General features: G+C 46.2%; 1 protein-coding gene across 1 annotated transcript; it reads right to left on the reverse strand.

Annotated features, from left to right (window-relative positions):
- Positions 1-676: 676 nt before the first annotated feature.
- On the reverse strand, positions 677-12753 carry STIP1 (stress induced phosphoprotein 1). The gene is made up of 14 exons (XM_037840400.1): positions 12535-12753; positions 8854-9063; positions 8192-8333; positions 7883-8024; positions 7054-7222; positions 5497-5623; positions 5297-5399; positions 4891-5011; positions 4203-4299; positions 3939-4063; positions 2288-2324; positions 1975-2078; positions 1582-1754; positions 677-1176 (listed from the first exon to the last, which is right to left on the reverse strand). The coding sequence occupies exons 1-14, from the start codon at positions 12541-12543 to the stop codon at positions 1104-1106; spliced, it is 1632 nt and encodes a 543-aa protein (XP_037696328.1). The 5' UTR covers positions 12544-12753; the 3' UTR covers positions 677-1103.
- Between the last annotated feature and the right edge of the window lie 404 nt (positions 12754-13157).

Consider the following 13157-nt stretch of genomic DNA (forward strand, 5'->3'; position numbering starts at 1 on the left):
GACACTTATGCAAACTGGAAGGGCAACAGGAAGCACAGCCAGCTGCTAGGCTCAGCATCTTCGGAGCCCAGAAGGCAGCACTCTTGGAGTAAATGAGGAAGTTTTATTCCTGTCCCAGAAACCTCCCCTGTACAGGAAGAGGGTTTTAGAAAATGCAGTTTGTTGCAATCATGGAAAAGTGTAATTAAAGCCTGGAATTTTAAACTCTCTGATCAGGGGAAGATTTTTTTAAATTTTATTTTATAAAAATATGATCCAACTCTTAAAAACACATTTAACAGCAACAGAAGCGAGTGGACTGCTCCAAGTGGGAGGTACAGCATCCCTAGCAAGGGGATCTTTATTGGCTCTTGGCCAGCTTCTGATTCTGAGACTAGAGCAGAGAATCCACAGCACGGGAGCCCCGGACCTCCTTGGGTTAAGGGCCACTCGGGGCAGGGGCAGCCACAGGGCCCCTTTCAGCTGCTGAGCAACAGCACCACCTAGGGACCACCTGGACAAAGCTGCGGCGCCAAGCCGAGTTCACACCCAGCCCACAAAGCAGAGAAAAGAAAAAAAAGAGGCATTTCTCTTCTGCTCAGGTCCCCAGGTCTAGTCAGTTCACATTCACTCTTCATATCCAAGGAATGGCCCTCGCAGAGCAGCACTTCATTCTTGGCAAAAAAATAACTCCAGGTCATAGCAACATATAACCACGCCTGACTGGCTTGTTTTATTGAGAAGGGGACGTGGCGCGAACAACGTGAAGACAGTTGGGAGCGGAGGTTGGGAAGAACACCCTTCCCTCCCCACACACGCCCACTGCCCCAAATAAAAAATAACCAACTACGGGAGCAGCCGAGACAGCGACTGAGGGGGAAGGGGAAGGAGACCCGGAACTCAAGGACAGCGGTGAAGAGACCATGCGTGCTGGGAGGGCCCGGAGGCAGCGGCTGCTGAGCAATGGGAGGACAAGCCTCTGCATCTTCCACGTAGGTGTGTATAAATATAGAGATAAGTTGTTCTTTTTTTCCCCCTTCTTTCCCTTCTGCTCCATGCTGCTTGCCGCGGTCCCCAGCTCCTCTGTCCGCGTGAGGGTGAAGGGAAGGGGAAGGAACAAGTTATCACCGGATTGCAATCAGACCCACATCCATCAGCTTCTGGATCTTCTGCGCTATGACAGGATTCTTTAAGTGTCTAATGAAAAAACGGAAAAGTTACCTGAAATGAGCAAACCCCAATTCAACCCCCTAGAAGGCAGCAACCAGGGGAGGGGGGAGGGTTAGTCCCCGTGAAGACTGCCACACAGAGGAACCACAAAGGCCACCTCTACCCAGTCAGCATCTTGCAGGAGCCCATGGACACAGCTTTAAGCCAAGACCCTTCTCCCAGCAAAGTAGCATTTTTGCTGATGTCTCAAGCTATAGTGACCAACGCACAAACAAGAACCTTCCGGCTCACCCTCCACCCACTTCTAGGTAAGAATTATACAGTAAGTATCTGCCCCCGACTGGTCACGTCCCCAGCACATCTCATGCCTTCTCATCTAACTGCTCCTGTTCACCCTTTTCTTAAAAGGCTGTCTCCCCCAACTCTACTCACTCGCTGAGAGCCTGGGGATCCTTCTGCATCTGCTCCAGTATGAGCCGCATGGCTGGGTCACTCATTATCTGCTGGACCTCAGGGTCAGCCATGGCCCGACGCTTCACGTCCTCGGGGTTGTCATGGCGGTTATACTGGGCCATTACACAGCGCTGGTAACCATCTGCTGCCTCCTGCATCGCAGCAAAGACAAAGGAGGAAAGTGTCAGCTTCCCCCCTAGGCTCTCTGTCTTATATGGCTGAGATAACGGAGGTAATTGAGAAGGGAAGAGAGATGAACATCTAGGTATAGAAACTGAGGCAAGATGGAAAAAATAGCAAATGTCCACTGCAAAAACCCAAAGGAGAAATGCAGAGAGGGGAAAGTCCACTTAGTGGCAGAGGCAGCCCTACCTTACAGTTGGAGTCCAGTTCTAGCGCCTTCTGGTAGACATCCATGGCTTTTGTGTAGTCCTTCATTGCTTCCAGGGCAGCTGCTTTCCGTGTATAACCCTTGACTACAGACAAAAATAGGAAAGATAAAGCACTATCCAAAACTCTTCTCCCCCTTCTTCCTCTGAACACCAACATCCTTCCCGCCTTCTGCAGCTAAGTCCTGAATGCTACAGGCCCTGAGCACACATGGGTAGACAAAGAACAACACGCCCCCTCTTTCAAATCTTTTCACCAGAGTCCAGATAGAGGAGATGCAGCAGAAAGCACTTACTGAAGGTTGGCTCTAGCTGGATACACTCCTCACAGTCCTAGAAGAGGCAAAAGAGAATTAGGCTCTACAGGGGCAGGGATCAAGGCAGAGGTTCTTACTGCACACTTTCTGTAGAGCAACCCTTCCTGTCGATGCCCCAGGGCCCCCCACTTGGTGGGGGCTCAGTCGATGTCTGCTGAATCTGGCCTTTCTCCTGTTCAAGAAGTTATCAAGTGACCCAAGGAGGGTAGTTTTTCCAGGGTAGCTGCAGCCCTGGGGAATGGAGCTGGAAAGACCTACTGGTGACTTCTGTGACCTCCTGCCTAAATGCAGTAATGCCCCCACGAAGACTGAAGGCCACTGAGAAAGGCCCCTCCTAGCTCTCTCTGTCCACTATTTAACAAATGTAGTTAACTGAAAGGAACAAAATCATCAGGGTGATTGAACAATCAACCTACCACCCTCCTCCCCAAATTATGTTCATTCCTTTAGATGAGTTAGTTTAGGTAGCAGATAGATTATTTTACAACCATGACTCTTTCACTCAGAGCCACACAAGCATTTACTTTTGTTGCCGGTGCTTGTTAGTCCTACCAACTGGCTTACTTAGCAGTAGGCTCAACGAAAGAAGAGAAACAGATCAAATGACACCACAGGGAGAGACAAACCCAGATTATGGACTATCTCATATAAAAACGGTGATTTATTGGGGTGGGGTGGGGGTGCAGGGAGAAGAGGCAGACATATTGTTCTAATTTGAGAAACTTAAGAGAATATGACAACCAGAAATACCTTTTGGGACAATTGGCAAAATCTGAATATGGACATAAACAGCATTCATCTTGACATTATTAGGTGTGCTCTTAGTAGTGTGGGAGGACAGGAAAGTTGTCTAGGGAGAGGCATGGTCAAGAATTTAAAGGTCAAGTGCCACAATGTGTGCAACCAACTCTCACCAATGGTCAACAGTATGTTAATTATTGACGTGAGGTGGAGAACAACACAGGAACTCATTCATTCTTTTTTCCTGTTTGCATGACTGGAAAGATACCTCCTCCACCCCCCCCCCAACTCACAGGTGACTGATGATTTGCAATATTTTGTTTCTCAAACCAATTTGTTTGTGACATTGTCCTTGTACAGTCCTACTAGAAACAGTAAGGTACTCTAAGCCAGACAGAGATCCAGAAAATAGTGGCACTGAAAACAAAAGTAAAAACCAACACGGACACAGATAATTGGTGGGCTTCAGATAAATCCCATTTTGCCACCATTCCACAAGATGGTCCAGGTTTGTTTGCCAGAGAACATAGAACCAGTGATAGAAGCACAGAGCAGATCATATTCAAGAGAATTACGTGAAACAACTTCACAGGGTCAAGCATATTTGACCATTCTTGATGTGATAAGAAAAGGAGACCTCAAGGAACAGTCCTCAAGGAAGGTGGAAAAGGATCATGTTCCTAAGTATTCTCAACCCCAATAACTACACAGGCCAGGAATGGGCAGATGGAGGTCCGTTACATTAAAACCACACACCCCACCATGAATCTATACTCTAAATAAGAACATAAAACTGATGTTGATGAAAACACAAAAAGAGAGAAGACAACATATCTCCCATGTAAAGGTTACAATCAATGTTTGCTTCACATCTTCTAGATCTTCTCACCTTGAGTGCCAACTGAAACTCAAGGAGTTTGGTGTAGCAGGCAGCTCGATTGCTGTATAATTTGGCGTCTCGTGGGTTCCGTTTGATCGCTTCTGTATAATGCTTCATGGCCTGGGGGTAATCCCCTGAATAAAGAACAGACAATTTTTAAAAAAGCAAAACCCACCATGTCCCACCAGGCCATATTTACTCTGCAGTCAAGGCATGGAAAGGATTCCTACACCACTTTTATCCCAAAAGACCCCCGAGCTAAGCTGTAGGTACCTTTCTGAAAACATTCATTGCCTTTGTTCTTCTGCTCCAAAGCCAGGTCAGGGTTAATATAGGCCAACCGCTCTTGCTCCTTCAGGATTTTCTCTGCCTAAGAAAAAATAATTATTGAAATATTAAACACCTGTAAACTTTCAAACATAGGGTTTAAAAACCTGACTTTGTTTTTAACTTTTAAAGAGTACTCTGGTAAAATTTAATTCTCTTTTTAAAATAATTTTACATTCCTCATTATCAACATACATCATCAAACAGAATAAATGGTAGAGATGAAAACTGGATACAAAGACATGTCTCAAATGAAGAAGACCCAGGCACTGACAGCACAATTCATTTTAAGACCTTTTTTTTAAAATTGTGAATAAACCACCCCCCATAATTTATGGTAACTGACATAATACATGATGCTTTGATTGCACAAAATAAGTCAAATTACAGTAAGAACCAAAACACCATCAGTACACTGTCCCTCAACACTCACACATTTAAGATTCAAATCTTAGTCAATAAAAAAAATGACTGCAACAAAAAGTACATCCAACATGCTGTCATCATGAAATACCAGGGAAGGAACTGTATGAGATGACCAAACCCACTATTTAAAATATATAATAATAATAAATTAAAAACAGGTAAGTGGTAATAAAAGTTAGTAATACTCTTCTATTCTCTTCCTATTCACCTGCTGGCATTTCTTGAGCACATCTGGGGTCCGATGCTCTGCCAAAGATTTGTTGTAGAAATGGATGGCATCTTTGTACTTTTCTTCTTTGAAGTAGGAGTTGCCAATTCGGGCATAAGCTCTGATAAAGGCAAGAGGAAAAGGTATTTGGTAGGGGCAGGGCCAGAGACTCAGTCCCTGTAGAGACAACACATCTGCAACCAGAAACAAGGCCCACATTAGCCCTAGGGTCTAACATCCTTTCAACACCCTTGTCTGACTCCCATGGCCTCCTTTCCATATGCTGTGTTCTTCACACAGCAGGCTCTGCAGCCAGCACCCCCCTGCCTGCTCCCCAAAGGGCAAATTAAGCCTTCCACATCAAACTCTCCACGCTACTAAAGGTATTCCAGAAAGCTGTGCATACTTGGCAATCTGTCGATAGTCTTCTCGGTTTTCTCTCCCCACTTCAATGGCCTTCTCACATAGCTCCCGGCATTTATTGTAGTCGCCCTTTTCAAAGTATACAGCTGCCAGGTAGGATGGTTAAGAAGGGAACAGTCAGTCCTTGCTGCTTCTCTCCAGAATGCAGAACAGCTCGCCTGCACCCTCGTTTCTGGGCCTTACCTGCTTGATTGGTGATGTAGGTCATGTTGGTAGGGTCCAGATCCTTGGCCCTGTCATAATGCTTCAAAGCTGTGTCAAAGTCTTTCTTCTTGTAGGCATCATTCCCCAACTCTTTCTCTTTCAGAGCCTAGATGAGGTTTGGAAGAAGCGAGAGCTGAGTACATCTAACCCAGAGAACAAAGAGAACAAGAGTCCCTGACCTGTCACAGGTACTGAAATAGCAGATGCAACTAACATGTCTATGGAAGCAACTTCTCCATATCCAAGGCTGCTTCCATGAACCAATCGGGCAGCGAGAAATTAAAACTCTTGATTTCCCTCCTTTCCACTTATTCTCTGGACTTTTCTCAGAAAGCAGAGGGTTTCTTCGAGGGGAGAGAGGAAATCCCTTCAACTAAAAGCAACTGGTGGGGACAGTACAGTTTTGGACCAGGTTTTATTCTGAGGGGGCATCAAGTCCGGTTTCTGTCACATGGCTGCCTCAGGGTCTTAGTTGTCAGGAAAAAGAGCAGAGGGGGTGATGAAGGGATTAGAAAAAGGGACCATACCCACAGCAGGAAGTCTCCAGAATGGCTCACTACCACCCACATCATAGGGCCTTTTTCCAGCTCCAAGACATCCTGAACAACCAACCAACGCTTAGCCATTTACAGGTGTTAAATCTGGCAACATTCTGCAGTTCCATTTACAAGAAGGGAAACAAAAGCCTTTAGGCACATGGTCCAGGCTCTGAAAGACACTGCTGCTAAGTGGACAACTTTCAACAAATGCCAACATCGAATCAAGAAACAGAAGCCTACAGGCTGACGGAGACAACAGTCCTCTACATCGTGGCAGGGACATGGACCACTCGCCACTTCTTTATTTTCCTGCCCTGACAGGAAGTATGCTGGCACACACCACAGTGAGTGCTAGTCTTTGAAATATGTGATTTGTATGAAATTTCTCATGAAGCTGATTTGTTGGTACACTGATCATTTTAATTTATAACAATAATACAGAAGAGCAGAGAGAGGCTACCTCTCACCCAACAGGCCATTTGTCCCAGACCGGTAGCTTTTAACAAAGCTGCAAAAGACGAGTAAGCCCCTTAAAGTGACTATCAGTGAACTACCCGCCCCCCACTCCCACCCCCACTACCTCCAACTTCCCCATGAAGAGGTCTGGAGACTCCAAGAGGTTTAAAAACCAAGGCCTAGAGCTCACTAACTAAAATCAACCCCTCCATAGGCAAAATTGGCCTTCATTTTGCAAGTACAGAGTTAGATCTGATTCAAGTCAGTAATTCAGCACTGGTTCTATGACCTTGAGCAAGACACCGAGTCTCTCCGAGCCTCAGTTCTTCCATGTGTAAATGGTACTAAAAATACCATTCTCCTAAGAGTTTAACAAAATCACTCAAAGCATTTTGTACAGTACCTGGCACATACTAAACTCTCAAAAAACAATTACGGCCATCCAAGGTCCATAGATGGTCCCATTGGACAGACATATTTATTTCTAGTTGACCCGGTTGTTTATAAAGGTTATGACAGAGACAGGAAAAGAATGTGAGACCTGTTTCTTATTCTCTGGAAGGTCTTCTTCCATTGGCTCTGGTTTGGTCTCCTTTTTGGGAGGAGGTGGAGGTGGAGGTGTGGCAACCTCTTCCTCCTCATCCACACCACCCAGATCAACTCCAAGGAGGACACTGAGAGTGGTCATGATGCGGGGATCTTGTAGCTTCCTACAATATTTATGAGAAAGAAAAACAGCAAATATTTCTACTCACAATGTATCTTAAACCCCACATACTGCTAAAAGCTATACATAAGCTTCTCACCCATCAAAAGATCACTAGATTCCGCACTACCCATGAGTTGCCACTGGAGAGTACTCAACCCTTCAAAAACCCATCTAAAACGAGGTAAAAAAAAGCCAGATATACCTCTTGAAGCCAGCAGCTAGAAGGAGGAATAAACTGCTAGGTGTCCTTCATAATCTGATTTTAGGAGCCAGGGAGATTTGGACAGTGATGGATACCAGTATAAGACTGGAGACACGTCATTATATCTGAAATTCTTTTAAACCTTTTCCCCCTCTCCAATACACACACAGTGGGGCCTGTGTGTATGGGCAGAATAAAAGTGGTACTGGATCAGAATCACAGAGAGCAGGGAAGAAGAATGGGTGGATTACAAAGAACATTCTAGATCTTTCTGATACATGCTACCCCTGACCCTCTCTATAAATACAAATAAAACCCAACCCCCCAACTGCTCTTTGGAAGTAAATCACAGGCAGAAACCCTGCAGCTGGAACCAGGAAACCCTGAGCTATACAGTCTCAGGAAGAAGAGCACAATGCTCATGGTCAGTCTGAGATTCCATGTGCTGCCTCTACTTACATGCCCAGGTCAGACGGCTTGTTTCGTAGTTGCTCTATTAGGTCCCGGTAGGTTGGATCAGTGAGCAGCGTCCTTGTTCTGGGATCACTCTCTAACTTCTGATACAGATTAGGCATATTGAAAGGGTTCATGAATTTCCTCTCTGTTCAAACAACAGAAAGTGCATCACTGTGAAAATGGTTCACTCCAGTTTCTGTGCCCCATAGCCTAACCAAGGTGACATTTCAGGGAAAACCAAAGTCTCAAAATTAAAATGGAATTAAAAATATAATTACTATGAAAGCAAAAGACAGTGTACATGGTGCCTACCTGCCAATCGGGCCTCCATATTCTGTAAACCCTCTTTGAGCTGAGGGTTATTTGCTTCATGTTTTAAACCCTCCTCATAGGTTCGTTTCGCTTCTTCAAACCGGTTTAAGAACTCAAGAGCTGCTGCTTTTCGTGAATAGCCCTTAAACCAGTGAAGAAAGAGACACAAAACAAAAATAAAGGACACCTAGAGGTAAATCCAAAAGATGGACTCAAAAGAATCTACTTTACACTTCAAGGAACAAAATGGGTATTCATGTGAAAGCGAAAGAGAAAACAGGGAAAGGAACAAAATGCCAAGACTGATACTGTAAGAATCCAGCCAAACATCAAAAGAACACACACACACCTGGTATACCACCCCTCCCCATTCATCTGAGATTGACAATGGCAATTTCTTTGGCAGCATTTCCTTTCTTAGTAGTACATAAAACAAGGCATGTCTTACAACAGATAGTATCTTAGATTTGATGAAATATGCTATCACCCTGAGGGAAATACTCAAACAGGGAAGAGGGTGGGTGGGTAATAATGAACTATCAGTCTACTAGATACACAACTAGGCAAGTCAGGAGGAATTCATATTTAACACGTGCACACCTGAGAGTATTAAAAGGCATTTTTGGAAAAAGTCTGAGAGGCCCAACTCACCCACAGCTTACCTTGCCCCAGTCAGGCTTTAAGTCAACAGTTTTGCAGCCATCCTCGTAGGCCTTCTGGTAGTCTCCTTTCTTGGCATAGGCTGCAGACCGATTGCTGTAGAGCACATGGTTCTGGGGATCCAACTTGATTGCTTCAGAGTAGCATTGCAACGCATCGTCAATGTTACCTGCACTCAGGGCCTTATTGCCCTTCTCTTTGAGCTCATTCACCTGAAACAATGAAAAGATGTTTTAAAACACATGGAAAAGGAAACAAAGAAAGGAGCCAATATAGTCTCTCTCCATAATATGCTTCTTCTGCCCAAGTTTTTAGGTGACACTCATTCTTTCCTGTCGTTATCAAGAAATAGGTTACTTTACAGATCAGACAAAAGAGAAATCCCAGGTTACTTCATTTACATTTCCCACACTTCTGGGAACCAACAGGGAAACAAATAACCAAGAGCCAGAAGTCTAGGTTCTCTCAGTAAGAACTCAAGCCAGTCTTCCAAAAGCCTCCACCTTGTTCAGATGAAGTCACTCTAGGACATATCCATGAGTTCCTTTCATGGAAAAGTAGATTCACTTGCCATAGATTTCCAGAGTCCAAAAGATAAAACTGAGCACAGACCTGATTACTCTTCAGAGCAGCAATCAGGACACGCTGGGTGGGGCGTACACCGATATGTGGTCTACTGACTTGGCTAAGAATGGCAGAGAAAGGTTTCCCTTCCTCTGGAGCAAAAAGATGTTCTTCCTGTGGCACGGTTGCAGTATTCTCATATCAGAGAAGAATTTTCTTCCATTTATTATTGTGGTAATATGTCACCACAGGTAAATTAATGCTATTCTTTAATGGATAAAGGAAAGCCACCCCTCCCCCCCAAATGATTCGGTTCTTGTCCTCCTTAAAAATACTAATATACTATAAAGGTGTGGGGAAGAGAAACAAACATGATTTTATTTGTGGTTTAGTCCCTGTGGTGGTTTTAAACTGTATGTAGCCTAGAAAAGTATGTTCTTAAAGTTACTCCATTCCTGTGGGTGGGAACCCAATGTAAATAGGATATTTTCATGAGGCTACTTCTGTTAAGGAGTGACCAACCTCATTCAGGATGGGTCTTAATCCTCTTACTGGAGCCCTTCATAAATGGGATGAATATGAGAGAGAGAGAGAGAGAGAGAGAGAGAGAGAGAGAGAGAGACACACACACACACACACACACACACACACACACCCCACAGAAGCAAGAATCTGAAACCAAGGAAACCCGAAGAGAAGGAAGACACCAGCAGGCGCTGCCCTGTAATGCCTTGCTATGTAACAGATGAGTCCAGGATCCTGGAGAAAACTTCCTCTTGATGATGCCTTGATCTGGACATTTTTGTGTTAACTAATAAATTCCTGTTGTTAAAAAACAACCTATTTCATGGTATCTGTTTTAAGCAGCCTAGCAAATGAAAACAGCCTCCCATCCTCTCAAACACACTGGAAGAAGCATGGATGACACCAAAGGGTTAAAAGAAGTCAAATGGACCTCTGCCACATCAGAACAGGGTGCTAACCAAAGGGCTTCCTCTTACCTGGTCAGGTGCCACACCCCAAAAGTTCCCTTAAAAATGCAAACACATTCAGTGAGATCAAGTTATGTCATTCAGACTACTAAACTGTTCTGCTTTCTTTGCCTCTATCAACCACCTGTCACCCACAGTAAACTGCTGCTGGAAAGAATTCTGTTAAGATAAATATTTTGGAACCTCTGATGCACATCAGTTGAGACTCCATCAACCAGAGAGATCCTAGGGAGGCAAGGGAGAAGAGGGAAAGGCACATGTAGCAAGCAAGGGTTGAACTCTTAGGGCCCAGAACGAAGGCCAGAAGGCAGAAAGTTACAAAACTCAATGGTATCAAGAGACAGCTGAAGAACACCTTGACTAAGTCCCCGCCTACCTTCAGAACAGCACTTTTTTCAAACTGAGTAATGACCTGCAGTGGGTCAAGAAACCAATTCTGCAGGTCACAACCAGCATTTCAAATGGTCAAGGGGAATAGAAAATAACAGCATGCTGTACATGTAATAGTAAGTATTAACAGTGTCACGTTAAATAGTTATAGATCAATATTGGGTCAAAGGTTAAAAGTGTATCACTACGGGATCAGAAAGATGTCTATAAATAAAGTACAACTTTCACACAAATTTGTCCAACTGATTGTTTTCTGAAATGGAAATATGTATCTCACAGAATTGAAAATGGAAACAAAGGTACAAAAGTCACAAGGTGATTTTCAGGAATAGGTTCAAGACAGTAGGTTCTAACACATGTGGAGTTAAAATGCCCGGTCATTACTGACAGGAACATTTACCAAAAAAGTTTGTAGCCCTGAGTTTAGTCAGAAATGTCCATTTACAGTCTGTCTATACACACTTCTAAAACGGGTAGTGTGATTTCCTATCTTGGCAATGATGGAAAGAGCCCCCTTTTATCCTTTCTTTCCTGTACCTAAATCAATTAATCCCAGACACAACATAATTATTACAAAGAAGCAAAAAGTTTATTGACCTTCCCATCTTCACGCTACTTTTGCTTTTAGCTTGGCAAAGAGGCTCCACATTTGGCAATCGTTATGCTAGCGGTCACCTTTGTAGATCACAGGAGAAAGAAACAGAAAAAAAAAGTGAATTCAGCTTTCTTTTCCTCGCCAATCATCATCCGTTAATGACAGCTTCCAATTAAAAAAACAAAACCTCTCAGCCCCTCACGACCTATAGACCACTGAGAACACAACTAAGTTCACTGAAAGCAGCCAACAGCAGTTTCCAATTCTGCCCCCCCAAAATGCTGAGTGGCAGCAAATCCTTTACTTCTGGCTCATCGATATGGTCTAATTTTTCTATCGCAACGAATTCCTCTTTGTCTAATTTGAAAGCGACCTTTCAAGTGTCAGTCCTCAATCACTCCAGAATCACAAAACGCCAAGGGCGGGGGCGCACACATTTGAACAACAGCAGTAAAACTGGAACTCGTTTCAAGGACTTCTGTTGCACCCTCCCCTCTCCTGCATCAGGCAAAACTGGTCCGCTGCTCGCCAGGCCTTCACTCAACACTCCCCTCACCAGGACCCTCTCAGAGGCAGGAAGATCCCATTTCCCTCCAACTGGGAGGCTGTAAAGTCCCTCAACTACTTCCAATTGATCTCCGTCCCCGCTCCCTGGATTTCTCCAAGTTCATTGTGGCCAAGTGCTGGGTGGCGTCCTCGGCGGCAGCCTCGGAGCTCCCGGATCGCGCATCATCCCCTGAGGTGGGCGCCGCTCCCTCCCGCCTGCCGAGGCCCCTCGGCCGCCCCCAACCCTCCCAGTCCCGCCGCCACCGCCTCCCCTCCCCCCGCTCACCCTGGGGCCAGCTCTCGCAGGCCTCCCGGGCCCGGCCACTGCCCCTCTTCCCGCCGCGGGCCGGATGTGGATGAGTTGCTACCTGCCGCCGGGCCTCCACACCGAGGGGACCCGGCGCTCCCCGCGGCCCCGGACAGACAGGCCTCGCTACACCCATCACGTCCCGCCCGGCGCCCGCGGCCCTCACGCCCTCTCCTCCCCGCCGCCGCCGCCCGCCCGCCCGGATCCGGCGCTCGCCGCGCCCCTCCTCCCGCTGCCCGGCCGGACCCCGAGTGACCCCGGGGCCGCAGCCTACCCCTCCCCCTTTCACCTGCTCCATAGCCCTGTCCGGAACCCGGTTGACTCGAATCTGTCCGCTCCGCGTTCCCAACAGCACGCGCCGCCCTCTGGAACCTACTAGAAGCTGCCGGGACCCCGGCTCCCGCCCCGTCCTCGCCTGTTCACTGGTCGAGCGCCTCCAGAGGGCGGGGACCTCCTTGTGCTCCTCCACTATTGGCTTAAAATTCCGCTCATAATCCTCGCTTCCCACTCATTGGGCAGTTGGAGCGTAATCCCCTCGGCCTGCCTCCTCCGCGCCTCGGGATTGGCTTCTCCTCAAAATCCCCGCCCTTTTTAGGCTTCACAATTGGGAGGAGGGGCACGTTCCCCTGACAGTCATTGGTCTCCTGATTCGCCAATCGCGGCCGCGTCAGGCGCGCCCATTGGTTCCATTCTTTCTGGACTTTTCCACCTTTCGCGTTGGGCCCACGGAGCCCGTGACGCACCCTCCTTCAGAATAAAAAAAATTTCAATTGGGCGGAGGGTTCGCAACACCTTGCGCTGATAGGTCTAAATTGCTGCACATCACAGGGCAGGTCTCTGGTTCCGCCTTTCTCGTGACTCTCGGGAGTCGGAGACCGCAGTCGTTCTCTGTCGCCGAGTATGTCCTCTGTG

Source organism: Choloepus didactylus, chromosome 6, assembly GCF_015220235.1.
Source record: "Choloepus didactylus isolate mChoDid1 chromosome 6, mChoDid1.pri, whole genome shotgun sequence".
Taxonomy (NCBI): Eukaryota; Metazoa; Chordata; class Mammalia; order Pilosa; family Megalonychidae; genus Choloepus; species Choloepus didactylus.